The 20,386-nt window shown below is 38.6% G+C and overlaps 1 protein-coding gene across 1 annotated transcript in view; it reads right to left on the reverse strand.

Moving 5' to 3' along the window:
• Positions 1-290: 290 nt before the first annotated feature.
• Positions 291-20,386, reverse strand: part of LOC149004534 (myosin-2-like) — a 58,604-nt gene continuing 38,508 nt past the window's right edge. Inside the window, exons 18-24 of the mRNA XM_089169298.1 lie at positions 20,152-20,357; positions 19,924-20,059; positions 18,975-19,104; positions 17,976-18,122; positions 17,729-17,844; positions 14,278-14,490; positions 291-1,284 (exon numbers count right to left, since the gene is read on the reverse strand). Coding sequence (XP_089025424.1) covers positions 814-1,284; positions 14,278-14,490; positions 17,729-17,844; positions 17,976-18,122; positions 18,975-19,104; positions 19,924-20,059; positions 20,152-20,357 — 1,419 coding nt within the window. The 3' untranslated portion in view covers positions 291-813. The remainder of the gene's footprint in view (positions 1,285-14,277; positions 14,491-17,728; positions 17,845-17,975; positions 18,123-18,974; positions 19,105-19,923; positions 20,060-20,151; positions 20,358-20,386) is intronic.

Here is a 20,386-nt window from a genome sequence, read left to right on the forward strand (position 1 = left end):
ATCATAATGCATGAAATCAACATATTGGTAGTCTTCTATATTTACAATCTGGTAACACTGCAAGACACTGGAACTCAACTGTTCTACATGAGAAAATGAAATTTATCTACTTGACTAGTAATGAAGATAACACCATAAAGCTGATTAATGTTCTTGTGATTCATTTTTTATGTTGCTATGCTTCCAACAAAGCAAGATGGTGTAGATAATTTTTCATACAAAACATCGTGTGGAAGACAAAAGTTCCCTTTGATGGTGTGATGGTATCAGTTATGCGTACTAATTTCATGATCTGGTTAACTGAAACAAAGCAGGATGGTGTACATAATTTCATTAATGAGAAAAATGGTGTATAATATATTATTTCTCTATGTTAGTATCAAATACATGTGCAATATATTTAGGGGTTACATCAACTGAAACAGAATCCAAACAAATATACCCCTAACCTCCTTTTTTTTCTTCCCCTTTTTCTTGTTGTGGGGTGGGGGGAGGAGCGGAGGGGAGACGCCTAACTTACGTCAATCCCTCTCCAACAAAGTAAAAGATATGGTGGATATACAAGCGAATACCTGCCCCCTTCTTCTCCTAATCCTCACACACAGACAAATGCTAGCAGGTGGCTGGGAAATACAACACCAGAAAATGGCAAGCAGAACATCTGTGAAGCATTCTAACCAACTGCTGCCCATTGTTGCTTAAAAAGCTCTATCCATGACACACAAGATACCTGGCTGTTTATGCCTTCGCCGGTGCAGGTATCACAGCCTCAGACTGAGCCAGTAAAGATCACAATAATCTGAATACAATATTCTACATGAATTTCTTGCTCACTCCCCACCATTTCTTTCGGTTCTTCTCCGTTTCTGAGTTTCCAAGCTTGTTAAGTGTCATCCTTGTCTCCCTTAATTGAATCTTGAATTCTTTCTTCCATGTCTCAAACCTGAGCTTGAGCTTCCGAAGCTCGTCATCAGGGTTCACGTCGGAATCAGACTGTAGTGACTTAAGCTCTACAAGGAATGAAGCATCATCTACAAATACCTGCTTCTGTTGCTGAAACTCCTTCACCAGGCTGTTCACTCCATTGAGCCCACCAGTAGACCTTCGTCCAGACGTTACATCAGATGTGCGAGTCTTAAACTTGGAAGGGGTGTTGCCACCAGTACAGGTCCCCACAGACACATCATCAGAATCAGAATAGTGGTGCAACGCTGAGGCATCGGGCTTTCCAGGTTGGCCTGCAACGTCATCAGCAAGATTCTTCTTGGCTGCAGCAAGACTCACCTGCATCATATCACAACAAAACAGGATCTTTAATCGCAAGAATGGATTGTTTAGATGGTAAGCCAGTTGACTGAAGTATTCTTGAGTATATTTTGCTTTGCTGTGTGCAGATTTACCAAACAGTTTTTTTCAGGATCAGACATGGCAGGCTACCAATAGGAAAGTTTCATCCCTCACCTGAACATTGTTTTTGTTCAGAGTATCGATCAGACATAGCAGGCCAGGCAGATCAGACAATTCCTCCACCAATACCACCCAAAAACAGAAAAAAAGATTCTGAAATTTTTTTGAATATCATTTAACCCCCAAAGCAATCACTTAAATTACACCTGGGTGCTTACCTTCATATCATGGGAGAGTGCCAACAGCATTGAAAACCTCAAGAATCGGCATTTACTGCCAACTTTTTCCTTCTAGTTAGAACATGTAGGAAGATTTTCAACTTTACGCAGTAAATACAATATTTTCATGAACGTATTTTTGCACCACATAGTATCACAACTATCATGGTTTTTGAAAACCTGAATGCTTACTTTCATATCATAGGACAGTGCCAACAGTATTGAAAACCTCGAGAATCAGCATTTACTGCCACCTTTTTCCTCCTAGTTAGAACATGTAGGAAGCTTTTCAGCTTTGCCCAGTAAATACAATATTTGCATGAACGTATTTTTGCACCACATGGTATTCCAACCATGGTAGGAGATCTCGTGAGATATCTCGCTATCTTGCCATAGCAAAGACGAGATGGGAGGCGAGAGATGAGAGATGGGAGATCTCGGCTCGAGATCTCACTTAAGGTGGTTTTTCCACCTGTTTAGGGGGTTTAAAACCCCTCGCTCGAGAGAGACATATCTCGCCTCTCTCTCGCTGCAAGGCCATTTTTTGCCAGAAAAGTCAATTTTTGGCCGGAATTTGTTGGGGATTTAACTTAAAAACATCATCAACACATCTACAACAGCAGATTTAAGCATATTTCAAGTGATCTTCAACAAAGGTGAGATTTTCCCCCAAATTTGAATTTTTTCAAATAGAAAGTTCTACAATGGGTGTGTGAGTGTAGTATAAATATATGTTGATGGTCAAGCTTTGATCTATACTTTCATGGAAAAAAATTTTAATTCTCTGTTATTAATTTTTTTTTGAATTTTCGTATTTAAAAAATATATTATCTAAAAATTTAAAATTATAAATTATAAAAAATACTTATGATATGAATGTGATTATCACTTATCTTAACTACATTTAGAGGGCTACAATCCCATGTATTCATATTTTGATTATCATGCTTGCTGTATTTATTTTTATTTTTCTATTTAAATAATTAAATAAAAATATTATGAAAAATTATCTGTTTTTTTTAAATGATGCTTATATTGGTGTAGTTTATTTTAAAAATACAAACATGTTTGTTTGAGCATTGTATATATGTTATCTTAGAACAACGTGTGTGTTTTGTTGTTTTATAAATTGTTTTTATATAAAATAATTATAAAAAATAATATGTTACTAAAAATTAATCTGTTTTTTTTTTTAAATGATGCTCACATTATGTAGTTTATTTTAAAAATACAAACATGTTTGTTTGAGCATTGTATATATGTTATCTGAGAACAAAGTGTGTGTTTTGTTGTTTTATAAATTGTTTTTACATGTTTTTATGTATCTAAAAATTATTCTAATGAATATTTGGGAACATTCATGTATGTATTTTTCAAATTTTCAGTGTTGTACATTTATATCTTAAATGACAACTAGTGGGAGTGGCGGCACTAGGGACTCAGGACATTGCTTGGCAACATGGGGATCCACTAACTACCAACAAGAAAAAAATCCCGATGCAAGTATTGCCTCAAGACTTTGAATTCTGGTGGTCCAACCAGATTAAAGCAACATTTGGCTGGTAGCTACAAAAATGTTTTCAAGTGTCCCAAGGTTCCTTATGAAATGCAAAAAGCAATTGCAGCAACTTTAAAGGGAGGGAAACAAAAAAAGGATAAGATGGCACAAAAGCAAAGGGAATTTGAGGATACAGTGCTGTCTAGACCTTTTCTTGATGTTGATGAGGAATTAAGTGACAATAAAGAGAGGAGGAGAGTTATGGGTGTTAAGTCACGGGCCAAGTGGAGACAGATGAATGTTGCAATGGAAGCTAGCAGACAATCCTTACATGTTAAGAATGTGAAGCAATATGAATAGACAAAGGAGCAGGTGGTTAGGGGCATCCATGCCACCTAGACATAGTTTTCATGGAAGTGAGAGGATCGAAAGGAGGAGGAAGACTAGACATTATGATGCCACATTTGACCAAGACCCCTCCCTCTTCAAGCATCAAGACATCTATCAAAGAAGCATTCCATATATATTTGCTGGAGATAAAGAAGGCAGTAGGGACGAGGAAGCTAGGTTGGCAATCAACAAATTCATGCTCTACAACAACATTGCAACCAATGCAGCCAAAACACCATACTATCAGGGGATGATCAATGCAGTTGATAGGGCAGGTGTAGGGGTTAAAGGCCCAACAGCTTGGTAAGTAATGAATAAATATTTACCAAAGGTAAAGCAGGAGGTGAATGAATACATTGGTTCATTAAAGGAAAAATAGAGTACACGTGGTGTTACTGTGATGGCTGATGGATGGATTGGTCCTACTAGACAGTCCATCATTAATTTCATGGCGAGCTGCAATGGAAAGACATCCTTCCTTAAGTCGGTGGATGCTTCAGATAAAATCAAAGATGCTGACTACCTTTACAAGCTTCTTAGGGAGGTGGTCCTCGAGGTAGGGCCAAAGAATGTTATCCAAATTGTCACAGATAACGGTGCTAACTTCAAAAAAGCTGGTGAAATGTTGATGATGAAGAAGAAGAGCAGTAGGATCCACCTTTTTTGGACACATGTGCAGCACATTCGATTGATCTTATGTTGAATGACTCGGGGAAAAGAAAGTCAATCAATATTGTGGTTAAGAGGGCTAAAAGGGTAAGTAATTTTATTTACAACCATGGTTATGTGTTGAAGATGATGAGGAACCACTGTAAGGGTGATCTAGTCAGACCTAGATTGACTAGATTCGCCACCAATTATGTAGCTCTGAAAAGCTTCTAAGAGAAAGTGGTGGGTCTACGGCACATGTTTGCAAGTGAGGAGTGGTTTGATTGGCGTGGATCTAGCCATCCTGATGCAGTACTAGCCCAACAAACCATTGCTGATGATTCCTTTTGAACGCAGCTGAATAGGACACTGGGCATTATAGAGCCTATTGTGTTTGTTTTAAGGATGGTGGATTCGGAGAAGAAGCCCACAATGCCCCACATATATGCTGCCCTCGAGCAAATGAAAGAGTTGGTTAGAGCTACTGCCCCTAGCTCCTTCAAATCCTACGAGAGGATCATCGATAATAGATGGGAGACGCACTTGATGCATCCTTTGCACTTGGCTAGTGAGTCACTTTTAAGACTTTGAGTTTTTGTTGTATACTTTAATTTACATTCTTAATTTGTTATAACTTATAACTTATAATTTATAAACAAGTAAACAACCAAATCACTGACCAAATTTTTTATTTCCACAATGCAAGCTTACTACCTCAACCCAAAGTACCATTACAAGAATGATCTGGGGCTTGATGTAAAGTTGATGAATGCGGTGTAAGACGTGGTGGAGAAGCTTGTGTCAAATCCCGTCATGCAAGGGACAATTAATGGAGAGGTGAGAACTTATTCAATTATTTCTTCAACTTCTTGCATTAGTGCATTAAGTAGATACATAATACAATAATTGAAGAATTGGTGTACAGATCAGGGAGCTAAGGGATGCCTTTGGGAGTTTTGGAAAGCCTTCTGCAATTGCAACTAGGCAAAAAAATGATCCTGGTAAATAGTCCATCACTATAAGTCATTAAGTCTATAACTCTGTAAATGATAACTGATACTTTATATAAATATTAAGATTTACTTGCCTAATGCATTCTTATTTTTGGTTATGCAGCTGACTGGTGGGTGCTATATGGAACTAGTGCGCCAAATCTCAGGGACATAGCAATTAAAGTACTCTCACAGACTTGCTCATCCTCTGGTTGTGAGATGAATTGGAGCACCTTCTCGCTCATCCATGGTAAGGTACGGAACAGATTGGGGAGTAAGAGGCTCGAGGACTTAGTGTATGTGCATTACAACATGAGATTGAGAGTAGGGCACATACAAGATGATATAGATGACGACAATCGTGAACCGATTGAGTTGACTGATATATTCCACGAGCCCCCCGCAAAAGATGAGGAAGATGATGCCATATATCAGTGGGTTAGGGATCAAGGTGGCCCAGTGCTTGATGGGCCAGGAAGGCAGCCATATCCTACCATTCCTATTGCTATGGGACTAGATGTTGTGGCTGAGCACGTGTCTTCTAATGAGGGTCAGGCTTCTGTAGCAACATTAGAAGGACCAACTGTACCATTTGTGGAGCCACCTGGTCGACTTGAAACAACTGAGGTGACAACTTGTAGTGGGGGTTCAGATGATGCCGATGATATCAGAGGGCCAAGTGGCAGTCAGCCATTGAGTTATGGAGGCAGTCAGGGGCTGGGGGTGTTGCTGGTGGAAGTCAGCGTCAACACAGGGAGTCACCTCCACCAGGTCCGAGTCATCCGACACATGTGAGCCACAGTTCCCCTATCTCTCAAACTTATGCTAGGAGTAGGAAGAGTAGATCAAATCAGGGGCAAACGAATGATGATGCGAGCATGCATGATCTTGAATTAAACATGGGAAGCATGAGCCTAGATCATCGTCACAGTGATTCACAACATCAAAGTTTGGACACTTGCCTGTCATCGGGGTACCAATACGGGGATCACAACACTAGGTCAGATTACAGTGGGTATTCTTCTTATGGTGATCATGCTATTCCTCAAGACCCTGCACCTAGAGAGTACACATCTGGGAGTGAAGGTGGGTTGTTAACTGAGTGGTTTAGAAACCCCTACCCACATACTTAACAGCAATATGAACAACAACAACAATAATGGCACTTTCACCCACCCACAATTGACGGTTATCCCAGAGTGCTATTCCTCTAGTATTCTGACATGGAGACATATCAGTTCCATATAAACTGATGTGACATAATACAGTGATGGGTTGACTTGGGAGTCATATGTGGCCACCGTTCAGAATCAATTGATGCAGAATGCTGAGTGATAGTCTTATAAGTTGTAATCTATTAATCTTGTTACTCTTGTCTCTTGTACTCTTATCAGTCTTGTGACTTGTGAGTTGTGAATTGTGATTGTGAACTTATGGATTATGATTTATGACTTACTAAAAGTCTAAAACTTCTTATGGTTGTAAAATTTTGAAGACATTTAACTATTTAAGTTCTTTGATAGTTTGATCACTTGAATACTTGATGTGTAATGTTAATGTATTTGATACTTGATAGTTGATAACTTGAATTACTTGATATCTTTACATTACATGTTGTCTAACCTTGAATTTCACAGAATTTCGGTTTTACACATAGGGTCGACTTAGAAGACATAGTTAGGGTTATTTTCTCACAAATCTAAGGCCACCAATGTGTTCAAAAGGCCTTAAATAAGCTAAATATCAAGTTTCAGCCCAATCGGGGCCCTAAAACCCACCGAGATGAACCACCGAGATTACGCCCATTTTTTGGTAGATCTCGACCGAGATCTCACCATCTTGGTCGAGATCTCGCTTTTTCTTAGTGGCGAGATCTCGCTCAAGAGCAAGATCTCCCACCATGATTACAACTATCATGGTTTTTGTCAGCACAAATAAGCAGAGACAACTATTGAGCCAAGAAGGTATATAAAAAAAAAAGAGTTCCACCAAACATGGTTACTAATTTTGGTCAAAACTTCAGTTTTTTTTCAAAACGACATGTAACCAAGGTGTGCAATATCGCCGAAATTCGGCGGTTCGAAACCAACTCCGAACCTCGATATAGAGATATCACCGATATCTTGGCAATATCTCACCATATTCGCTGATATTTCGACCAACGCCATTTGGATTTTCTGCTTCAGCGGTTCCTCTTTTTCCTGTAGATTAATATTGTGACAGAGATTGTGGATTATTTGTGGATTTCTTCTTGAGACGCTCTCTAACGAAATCGTTCCGAGCTTTGATGCGTGCTGCTGAGGAGCAATATTGACGAAAGAGAGAGAACCACCGACAACGAACAAAGTAGCCCCAGCAGAGAAGCAGCAGATGATCACCGCCAACGACTTGGGAGCAAAGGTGGAGCACTAGATCATCAGATGATGATGAAGCGTAAGAAATTTTCCCCGTAATTGATCCTTTGGCGTAAGCTTTTATTAGAATGACTCTCTGAATTTGATTAGGGCTTTAACATTTGGAAAAGATGTAGAAGTCTCACAGAACTTGATTCGGGCTTTAAATAAGTGATTCGGGTTTTAACTTTTCAGCTTCCTGCCTTCCTTTCGGAACTTCTTAAGTCTATAGAACTATTTTTTTCACATTCTTACCCATTACTTCGCTTACTCCGTCGCCGATCACTTTCTCCACCAGCAAATTTCTGGCACTTCCTTAACCGGTATCACACAGCGACGTCGCCAATATTTCGGCAAAATTTCGCCATATCGTCGGGTTCGCTATGGAGCGAAATTTTCTCTCCTTGCATGTAACCTGCAAGATTTTGGAGAAATACAATGTTTCGGCTGTTACAGTTCAAAGTTTTGGCCAAAATTGGTTGACACCTTGGTTCGACCAGTTTTGGTCCAAACTTGATATAAAAGTACCCTTTTTCAATTGGAACCTGCAAATAACCCACGTTCCGACAGTTTCTAAGGGGTTCCGCCAATGAGAATTCGAGTTTATGTCCCCTTTATTCTTAGTTTCTACCCCTTCTTCCCCTATTTCACCTCATTTCCACAACTCCTTTGCCTTAAACACCTCTTTTGCTCCTCCATTGGGGATCTTTTGAGATTCTTGCAAGGTAAGATTCCAAACTGCTCATTATGTTGTTTTTGTTTTGTTCATGCCTCAAATCATCTTGTATTCTTTCAAATTAAATATGTTTAGTCTATGGTATTGATCTATGATTGTGTGGTGTTAACTTTTTTATTTTTATTTTTATTGCTATTACTTTATTATTTTTTCTGATTTTAAAAATAATTTTCTAAATATGTATTTTGATAGAATACATAATGTATGAGCTTAATATACGTGAGACAGTATCACTTGATCTATGTTGTGATGGTGCTGAATTAAATTTATTGTTGTTAATTCATTATTTTAATAATTAAAAAATCATTAAATTTTTTCTAATATTATTTAAATATTAAAATACTAATTATTTATGTTTTATATTTAAAACTAAGAGAATATTAGTAGAAGCATAAATGTAATTTTTAGCATATTTGTCATGGTTTTTAAGATACTAGGTGTGTATTTCTTGTATCAAGTATACTCTTTGAAAGATGTCAAACATTGTTTAGCAACATGGGAGGCTATTGACAACTGATAAAAAGAAGAGTGTAATTATTGCCCAAAAATAAAAAGAAAAAAAAAAGGATAAGTGGACTAGATTAAAGATTCATTTAGCTAGGGGAGATAGGGATTTCATAGGATGCCCTAAGGTGCCTATAGGGATCAAGTAGACAATGGCACAATACTGGAGAGGTGGAAAGCAAAAGAGGAAAGATAAGAGATTACAAAATTTGAGGATGCTTGCCTAGATGACATCCCGAACTAGGAAAGCCAGGACTTTGATCCAAAGGAGTTAGGAGAGTATGGACTTGATCCTAACTCGAAGGTAGCACAGATGAGGAGAGCAACAATGATGAGCAAGGAGCAACAGAAGATAGATGATATGAGGAAGCAACAGAGGGCCATGGGAGAGAGAGCCAAAAGGAGGCAGCTCTCAACAGCCTAAGAGAAGGAGCCAGAGTGTCAGGTAGAAGACACATATCCGCTCCCCATGAGCCCCAACACGAGGCCTAGCTTTATTTGCTACAGCTATAGTCCTGGCATTCAAACTCTTCATACAGATCAAGCTTTATTTAGGAGGCCAGAGCTAAAGCAAAGGAAGCTGAAGCACAGGTGAGAGAATGTGAAGGAGAAAGTGGGGCTCGCTTTCTCCAAATGGGCCTTCTACTATAGCATTTGAGCAAATGCAGCGTAGGGGCCCCACTACACGGATATGTTTGAGGGGATCAACAAGGCTGGGGGTGGTATACAGTGACCCACTCCACATGGATCTATAATGTGAACCTACCTAAGCATAAGGAAAATTTGAATCAATATATTATAGGATTGAAGCCTATGTGGGCTAATTAAGGGGTTACTAATATATGTGATGGTTGGATTGGTTCCATTAGATAGTCCATTATCAACTTCATGTTAAATTGTGATGGGAGAACAATGTTCCTCAAGTCATTGTATGCATCCAGGGAGAAGAAGGATGCAAAAAACATATATAAGTTGTTGAAAAAAGTGGTGATGGAGGTTAGAGTGGATCATGTGATCCAAATGGTGACAGATAATGGATCTAACTAAAAAAGTCAGGCTGAAGATGATGGAGAGCCCCAAGTATTAAATACATGCATCTAGTACTAATTTTAAATATATACGTGCCTGATGGTTCATTGCTTTTTGCTTTTAGCCTTCTACTAAAAAGCACTTTTGGACATGCTTTTCTGACAAATATAAGCTCTTTTGGACTTTATGGGTTGCTCATTGCATTGACCTTATGCTGAAGGACATGGGTCAATGCAAGAAAGTGAAGAAAGTGGTGGACCAAGCCCGATAAGTCAACACATTTATATATAACCATGGAGTTGCACTCTAGAGAATGAGGGACCGGGGTCAAGGTGAATTGGTGAGGCCAGACATAACTAGATTTGCAACAAATTGGATTGCACTACAGAGCTTTAAGAGCAAGAAGGTGGACCTCAGGTTTATGTTTGCATCGGAGCAGTGATTTTAGTGGGTGGGTTCTTCAATCCCTTCGAGGAGGACAACACAAAATACCATACTAAGTGACTCCTTTTGGGATAGTGAAGTTGCTTGAGCCCATAGTCCATGTTTTGAGGATGATATATCAACAAAGAAGACCAACTTGTCCATGATTGCATGTAAAGTGCTCTTGCAAACATGTTTTGCCACTAGTCTGAGCTGAATTGGAGCACCTTCAACCTTCTCCACTCAAAGAGGCACAACCGATTGGGTGTGAAGCGTCTAGAGGAGCTTGTCTACGTGCATTATGATACGGGACAATGGTAAGAAAATTTGCTGAAATATTGCCAAAACATGGCGATATTTCAAGGTTTCGCAACATGAAACTCTCCATCGAAAATGACATTCCCATACGTCGGAAAAATATCGCCAAAACAGAATCGATATTTGACTCTTGGGGTGAATATCGTTTGGTTTCCAAATTCTCGGTGATTTCTCGCCAAAATGTTGCCTATAAACCCACGTCAAGTCGAACTTTTGCTTAGTTTCGGCAAAAATCCGACTCCCTCTTCTAGAGCTTCTCTCTCGTAGATTGCTTGATTCTTGCTATTTTTTCGTTGACCTTCAACATCTAGGGGGTGGTTCTTGGGTGATTCTTGTTGGCAATCACGTGCATCATGTCAACCAAACGGCGTTTCAATCAGTCCTTGGAGATTTTCACCTTTAAGGTAACCACAGTTCTCCAAACTTCATTTTTACAAAATGCATGCTAGAACACCACTTTAGGTTAGGTTTTAGGCCAAAGTAACAGTCCCAGTGTGTTTATTGGCCTCAAATTAGGCTAGACACTGAAAACTAGCCCAAAATGACCTCAAATACCCCCCCCCCCAAAACTAGGGGCAAAACTTCCACCAAAACATTCTCAAATTTTGGTGACATTTCGCGAAAATTTTAAGGTTTTGGGGGATCCATTGGGTGGTGAAACACTGAAACACAACGAAATTTTGACCATGTACAAGGGTAAGGGAGGATCATATTAGACAAAGGATGTACAAAGAGAATAATATAATCGAGTTGTTTGACATCTTTAAGGTAGAGGATGATGATGAGACCCCATTATTTGAGTGGGCCAGCGATAGAGGAGAGTCATTGTTAGATGAGGAGGGAAGTCGTCCCAGTAAACATGCTACAAAGCAGATGGGGGCTGATGTGGATGACTTCTTGGCCCAAGAGGGGAGAGTGCATACAAAGCCTACCCATTCCTTCGTACTACACCTCGGTGCGCCCACCCATAGTGAGGATAATATTGTGTGGTCAAGCACCGAGGATGATGCAACTCAGGCACCCACCCAGGATGATGATGGATTGATCTGGTAGTGGGGATGATGATTGACTTAATGATAAGGATTATGCTGATCCTAAGGAGGGAGCACCACTAGCAACAACAGTAACACCACCACTAGCACCATTTAAGAGTCAAGGACAAGGAGGGGCACCGAGATTCAAAGACGAGAGTCAATTTAGCCATGCCACACAGGATGCAAATCATGGTGGAGCAGCATCTGTGGTCGTGGTTCGACCTATAGCTGAAAGGGGAAGGGGAAAAAGCTTGGACATGGATATAAGGATGACACCTCACCATATGGGTCTTACCATCTAGTGGACATGGGCAACTTGGATAAATCCAGAGGCTCCATAGCTAGAGGATCCGGATACTAGAGACCCGCAGATTGCTAGTCCTACGACAGTGGTATGGAGAGCATTACATCTACTTCTGGGGCTTACGGTTATGGACCTTATGGGACCCCTCCCGAATAGTGGGGACATAGTTTGACTTATTTTTCAGGCCCTGACGGGATGGTATATGGGTACCATGGTCTACTTATGTGGATCCTAGGTCGGGGATACATAGATTTTTGGAGTTCATCTTATGCGTGCAACCACCACCACTATCAGAGCCATCTTCTCTTCCATATCCTTATAGTACATCCCCACCAACAGGATATCTGTGGCATGTGGATGACGATACATACAGAGCTGCAGTGGTTGACTACATCGACAACCATATAAGGAACATGTCATGGGATGTATATGTCCAGTGGCTGGAGTAGAGAAACATATAGGCACATTACTACTCGACTCACGGGATGGATCCATTGAGGCACTCATCTTGGGATTGATTACAAGGATATTTTGTAACTTTTGTTGACTTGTAGTCTATGTAACCATTCTATTAAAGAATTCATGTATGTTGATGATTATATGCCTCTATAGAATAAAATTCCATTGAAACTTACGAAATTTCTACTGAAATTTCCTATTTTGGGAACCTCGAAACGAAAAACTAGGGGACCGAAAAAATCCCAAGTTTCAATCGAAACCGTTGAAATTTCGTCGAAACTTGTCAAAACCTGGTTCAACCTAGCTAGACCAGTTGGTTCATGAGAAAAAAAAAATTCCCAAATTTCGTAGGAAACAAGGGAAATTTCGTGGAAACCTGGGACTTTTTCCTGCAAGTTTCGTAGCTTTCCCATATTTTCAATTTTTTTGTTTCTTTCATGTTTCCCCAAATACCCCCTCCATCAAGACTTCCCTATCCAAATTGTATATTTCCTTAGACTGGTTATCTTAGGCATGTTGATGACCAAACTTAAGTTACGGTTGTCGATTATCTTGACAACCATAGACATAAATTGTCATGGGATGTCTATGTTCGTTGGTTGGAGGAGAGGATGTTACAGGCATAGTACTACTCAGCTCACATGATGGATCCACCGAGGCACTCCTTTGGGCACTGAGTTGTACTTCCTTTTATTGTCAGTTACTTTGTATTTGATGTTTTGAAGTTATAAATTATATATTGAATGTTATGTACTTAGGTAGTTAAGTTTATAGTGTACTTCTTGGACAACTCTACATTGATGTTATGTACATTAAATGACATATCTACATTGACTTTTCAGCAAAATACAACCAACGTGTTCTTTATATTCTAATTAGCTTAAATGGAGTGTCCCACCCTAAAATATTCCCTAAAACCTGTCAACACTTCATGTCAAAATTTGTACAAAAAAGCCCTAAGTTTCCTCGAAATTTCTCAGTTTCCCATTTTCACCTAGTCGATACTTGAGTATCCCTCAAATTTTTTTCCATGGCCTCTATGCATTATAGTTTGTACTTCTCAGAACCAGACTTAGATATCTTTTCAGTGATTTTTTGAGAGAACTACAGCTTCCATTGAGTTTATTATGCTTAAACTAGGTAGGAGGCAAGAAATTAGATGAAATGGAGGTCATATAAGACCTGAAACCTGGGGTCAAATTTTCATAAAAAAGTACCAGTTTTCAACTGAAATTTTGGTCAAAACCTCCAGACTTTGGTTTTTAGCTAGGTTAAAACCGGCCTCGAAATCACAACCTCAATCCTTGCCACCTACAATTAAAAGAAAGAGGTGTAGCACAAGGCACCCACCACTGCAAGGTTGGGGGAAGATCATGTCAATATGCAGTCTTACCTTACCTACCTTCACTAAAAGGTTGTTTCTAAAACTTTCAGGCAACCTTTACATTGCAGCAAAGGTTGTCCTCTTTACTAGTTGCAAATATGGACAGTATAACAAAAACCCTAGAGGATGACATTATTTCTTTTACTTGACTGGTATGGATAAGCAGATATAGTAAACCTCCTACTATATATATATATATATATATATATATATATATATATATATATATATATATATATATATAAAAAAAAAAAATTTTTTTGGGGGGGGGGGGGGGGGAAGAAAAAGATAAGTTCTTGAAAGCTAAAAACAGAAAATTCTGAAGGGTCATCAGATTGGCAAGTCCTACATCACGCTATTCATATGAATAGATTTGGATGATAAAAAGATGATGTGTTTAAAATACACCTCTTGTAAAGTATCTACAAAGGCACAAAAGAGGGATAATCATACCACAACTATCGAGAGGAGAGGTCATATTTTCCCACAATAAATTACTTTGGAAAGAAGGAAAAGAAGAGGGGAGGGGGTAGTATGCACCTGCAAAGATGTCATTTGTTTTTGCCACATCTCCTCCATGGATTTCATCTTTGCATCATAACCTGACCACCTAACCTCAAATTGCTTTACTTCCTGCCGCAATGCTGCATTTTCAGTTTCCTTTTCTGCCAGAGCTGCCTCCGCCTGCAAAACCCGCCTTTGAAGTTCTACCAAAACAGAAGATTCATTCTGAACTTGCTCATGGTCTTGAACCTGTAAATGTAATAGTTGTCAAGCCATTAAAAACAAACTGCACATGTTAATATCTTCATCAACAGCCATAATTATTTAACACATATTGCGGGGGGGGAGAAAGAATCATACTGAATATCTTCATCAACAACCATAATAATTTAATACAGACACCAGGTGTTGTGGTGACAAAGTGGTCATTTAGAAACCTAACTTAAAGAACAAAGATGAAATATGCATACTTAAATGCAAATAAAATCACTACATAGATGCGGACAATAAGAAACTCAACTCACCTAACCATCATCCCTACCATAGAACAAAATTCCATTGAAACTTGCGAAATTTCCCATTTTGGAAAATGCGAAACGAAACTCATGGGGACCGAAAAAAGTCCTCAGTTTCGATCGAAACTATCGAAATTTCGTCGAAACTTGTCGAAACCTCGAAACCTATCGAAACTTGGTTCAACTCAGTTGGACCAGCTGGTTCATGAGGAAAAAAATTCCCAAATTTCGTAGAAACCTAGGAAATTTTGTGGAAACTTGAGAAATTTCTTGGAAACCTAGGAAATTTTGTGGAAACTTGGGAAACTTTCCTATAAATTTTGTAGTTTTTCCAAATTTTCAATTTTTTTTGTTTATTTCATGTTTCCCCAAAATACCCAAGACAAAAGCCCCTCCATCAAGACTTCCCTATCCAAAGTGCGTATTCCCTCAGGTTGGTTATCTTAAGCATATTGATGACCAGACTCATAAAGTTACAGTTGTCGATTAAGTTGACAACCATAGGCATAAAATGTCATGGGATGTCTATGTTCGTTGGTTGGAGGAGAGGATGTTACAGGCATAGTACTACTCAGCTCACAGGATGAATCCACTCTTAGCACTCCTCTTAACACTAAGTTGTATTTTCCTTTTATTGTCAACTATTTTGAAGTTAGAAATTATATATTGAATATTATGTGCTTAAGTAGTTAAGTTTATAATGTACTTTTTGGACAACTCTACATTGATGTTATGTACATTGAATGACATATCTACATTGATTTTTTAGCAAAATACAACAAATGTATTCTTTATAGTCTAATTAGCTTAAATACAGGATCCCACCCCAAAATACTCTCTAAAACCTGTCGAAACTTGTACGGAAAAGTCCTCGGTTTCCTCGAAATTTCCTAAGTTTCCACCTAAGTTTCCCATTTTCACCCGGTCAAAACTTAAGTTTCCCTCGAATTTTTTACCATGATCCCTACCATATAAGTTGCAGGCTCATAAACACACTATTTCTTTTGGGTGAAATGTGAATAATATATTCATTATCAAAAGAGAGAAAAACAGGGAAACCTCCAAGGGGGCAGAGGGAAAGAAGTCAAGGGTAAGGGTGGGAGGAGACAACAACGGATCTAAGTGAAGGATCAGTTCAAACTGATTACATCAAATTATGGAATCCAAAATCTGATAGAAGGATTGGGAATTGGGTAACGTAAATGCCAAGTTGTATGGCAAGAAATATGACAGGAGTTAAGAGGAATGGGCTGGTTCCCTCTTGAACCAAACCCTTTTGGGCCATAGGGCCAATTGGTTGCATAGCTGGGCTTCTAGAAGAGCCAATTCCCTGTTCATGTGAACAGTGTCAAAGCCCCTTTTTGGCCTTGAAGGAATATTATTTATAGATTTTGTGGGGCTCAAGAGCAGATTATGTGAAAAATCTTTTATGAACACTGAAGATTAAAGATTTTACTTTTTTCCTAAGTTCTAAATGTCACTTTCTATTTCCTAGATTCTAAGCCTTTTAATTTTAGTAATCTATTTTGTTATTGCTGAGAATATTAGCTAACTCAGCAAAATCTAGTGGTTTCTATATTCTATGTAACTTGGAGAGCAAGTATTAGCACTCTGTAAATATGTAATAGGCTATTCTCAGCCCACAGATTTAAGAAAGTGATTATTGAACCTTTGCTTTGTGTAATTTTCTTGTCCCTTGAGTGATAAGAATGGTGAGGACCTTGCTTTGAGAACTAAATACATAGACTTCAGGAACCTATCTGAGAGAGCTGAAATACCTTTATCCCTTTGCTTTCTATTTTTCCTATTTCTTCTATTCTCCTCTTGTTCAAACTCAATTTGATTTCAAGGCCAGCATCAACTGGTGCCACATTGAGGAATTATCTACCTGCTGAAGCCTACAATTCGAACTAGTCCACCTCCATAACTCTGAGTGATCTTAAGTTCCTTAATTTATTTCTTTGTTGGTGGGGGTTATTTGGGACTAAGTCATCCTTGATATTAGCTCTACATTATCCAGAAGCAAAGCCTGATTGAAAGAGGGTAGTTCAAAGTTTCTAACAACCCTAACCATGCTCCAATTTCTATCGATGATCTATTTCAAGCTCTATAAAGGCTGACTGACAGATTTTGCATGAAATCAAAGAAAGTACAAGGCAAACTACTACAGAGAGACTTCCACCTCGTCAACAACTTGATTTACCGGGTCCTTGAAGGGTGCAAATCCAACACAAAGAATAAAAATGACAACTTTAGTGGTGGGTGATAGGATGATAAACATAAAATTAAGATAGAATTGAAGAATTAGAGTGGAAAATCTGATCCCATTCTTTTATATGGCTGGCTGTGCGCCTCTGACAACTATTTCAATTGGTTCCTCTTGACAGAGGACCAAAAAATAAAGCTGGTCCGTGCTAGGTTTACTGAACCAGCAAGGGAGTGGTGGAGAAATTAAGGGTCAAAGTTGTCCCCTACATGAAGAACCAACGGCATGGGAAGAGCTAAAAGACCTTCTTAAGGTGAACTGGTGAAGTTCCTTCCTTCTACCTTCAGTAAGAGGCTACGTGATTGGCTTAATACCAAATTAGACATTGATCACATTAGAAATACAATCTTGACAGATAGGTCATATATCTGCTTTCAGTTTCATGTTTTGATCTCCCAATAACAGTCAGAAATTGCTAGGGTCAGAACAAGGGTTAAAGAGGATTCAGGGAGCTGAAGGAGGAAAAAGAAGAGAGAAGGAAGAGTGAAATGCTAAAAGAGTGGAAAAGAGAAGAAATAGAAACAGAAAGTACAACTTAAGCTGAGAAAGACAAAGCATTAGACTACCCCTAACACATTCTAACAATAAGGGAAGAAAATCAACAAAATTATATATTCAAATCACAAGACTTTCAAAAAATAAACGAAATGGCAACCCATACAGTCCAGGGTTCACTCGAGCACTTAGGTACTAATTTTATGATTACCTTCATTTCTGAAATTTTCCCGTCTGGCTTCTCCTCGGCAATTGTGTTGTTTAGATTTTCTGCTTTTGTATCCTGCATATCATTAAAAACCCGTCTAGCCAGCCAACCACGTATAGCTGCAAGAACAAAAATACTGCAAATGAGAACTATAATCCCCAAGAAAGAGGGAGAGAATAAACAAAATAACACAAATTTTGAGTCTGGGACATCCACAAAATCAACAAATTGAAAGAAAAAATTACTATACCAGATTGCAGACATATAACTGCTTTCTGCTGATCATTACGTATCCTCTGAGCAAATCGTAGTTTCATATGCTTCTGCATGAGAAGGGCAGCCATCTGCTTCTTCATCAGAAGCTGGTATCGCATTCTTGCGTTTTCACCTCTGACAACTGCATGGGATTTTTGTTTAATTTTAAAACAAAAATGAGCAAAACCTTATAATATTACTGTGCTAAGAGTCCAAAAATAGGCAATAAAGATGAAGCATGGAACAAGATCTCGTCAAGATTTCAAATATGACTCGGCTTTTCAAATGCCCAAGACAAGACAGTGGACAAGTCAAGAAAACAGCATCAACTCGAGATCTTGGTATTTACATTAACCGAATGCTTCTACTACTGAATGAGTATCCAGGAAAAGGCAATAAAGATGAAGCATGGAACAGATCTCATGAAGATTTCCTATGCAAGTCGGTTTTTCAGGTGTCCAAGACAAGACAGTCAACAGGTCAAGAAAACAGCATCAATTTGAGACTCAGTATTTTACATTAACTGAATGATTTTACTACTGAATGATGAGTAGAATAGGGCCTATCGGTATGCCATAGCCTATCAACTTAGGGCCTGAAGTTAAACTTGGGCTTTGATATTTCAAAATCTGAAGTTCTGTTGTGTTTAAATGGCCCACAATAGGTGGCATACCAGGTTTCATGACCTGACTAGGTTGAAAACCCACCGAGACATGTCCGTGACTTCAAAGAAAAAAGTGCACCAACTCAAAGAGATCTCCAGTTTTCCTGCCCGACTGAAATCAGGCCTAAACCAAGACCATGCATTTTTCATTTTGTGAAGACGAACACAAAATTTTTAAAACCAAAAACAGATACCCGATCTGTATTCAATAAATTCAGAGCCACCATGCCATACAAGGTGAAGATGACATGGAACCCATGTGATCATAGAACCACCAAATGAATGTTTTCAGATGGAATAATCAAACTAACAAGGTTATGTGTGCATTACATGATTGTATAGTAGTTATTCTTCTCTTGAGATCATGGAAATAAACACGTGCTAGGTGACCACGGAAACATTTCTGGATAGCAACAACGGTTCCCAGTATTCGCTTTCTTTTATCTTCCAGCATGCCAATCTACAAATCACCCAACATAAAAGAAAAATAGAGCCACTTTAGAAGAGAGAACAATTTGAAACAGAAATAAACACAATAATTAAATATAATTGTACACATGTATAAGTCAAACTGTTAAAGAGACTAAAATAATGAGCATTGATACCACTCCTGCACACCTAATGTTGAAAAAAAATTCTCATTCTAGAACTGCTGTTTCCAGAGAAAGAACATGCAATTATAAGATAAGCAACCTCTGATTACACAGTTCAAATCAGGACAAAACATTGAAGCACACACTCACAGAGCATGGGAGCAAAGCATTGCTTTCTTTACTTTTTTGGTTCTTCTCAAAAATCTCTCTCCTGATCCATTATTTTCATAATCATTTTTCCTAAGAGACAGGATAAATGATTGCAATTGGGTTTCACTGGTGATATAGATATAAGTCACACACTATTGAATTTCCTTGTAGTCCTGAATCTTCATCCTTCCTCAAATATTTCCTTCTTCTTAGAGATCAGACTTTAAGCTTACTTCAACTATAAAGATCATGGTTACGCCTACAACTCAGACATAGCATTTGCACTTTATTGAGGCGTAATAAAGTTGGGCATCATGGTAGAAGCATCAAGTAAGCTTGTTGCAAGGAAATTGATATTTTATCCTCAAGAAAGGCAAAATATCATTGAAGTTACCTCAGTGTCGGTGTTTACAACATAATGAAGAAACAGCAAACAGATTTCCAGAAAAGATTTACAGCTTCTAACTATTATATGAGGAACAAGGTAGAAAAATATTTGAACTATCTTGTCAGGAATGTGAAATAGAAAAGCACACCTGCCCTGTTCTGAAGAATAGTTTTGTATAACCAACTTGATACATTTCTGGAGGGACATTAAATTGCTGAAGAATTGCAACTGATATACTTAATGGATCCTGCACTACATCATTCTCGGAAAGAAGAAACCCGAATCTGAAAAGATACGAGCATATGCATGAAGATAGCACTTAATAATTACTTATGTAGAATGAGAAAGAAAATTACACTACAGATTTGATCACTACCTTTTGGCAAACTTTTGATGTGTCATTCGTGTTGGGTAACCAGATCTTGATATCCTAACAACCTCCAGGACTCCACAGCATCTTAGCTGCTGTAAGACAAGATCTTGTTCGAACAAACCAGAAAGTTGCTTGCTGTTTGGTTTTATGCAACGAATGAAGTGAGGGGTGGTGTCCTCTAAGCGCTGCATCAGTTTGAACAGTTCACCCTGCAAGCATTAAGACAATATTTAGGGTT

This window comes from Hakea prostrata, chromosome 9, assembly GCF_041222555.1.
Source record: "Hakea prostrata isolate BN-2017 chromosome 9, UWA_Hpros_2, whole genome shotgun sequence".
Taxonomy (NCBI): domain Eukaryota; kingdom Viridiplantae; phylum Streptophyta; class Magnoliopsida; order Proteales; family Proteaceae; genus Hakea; species Hakea prostrata.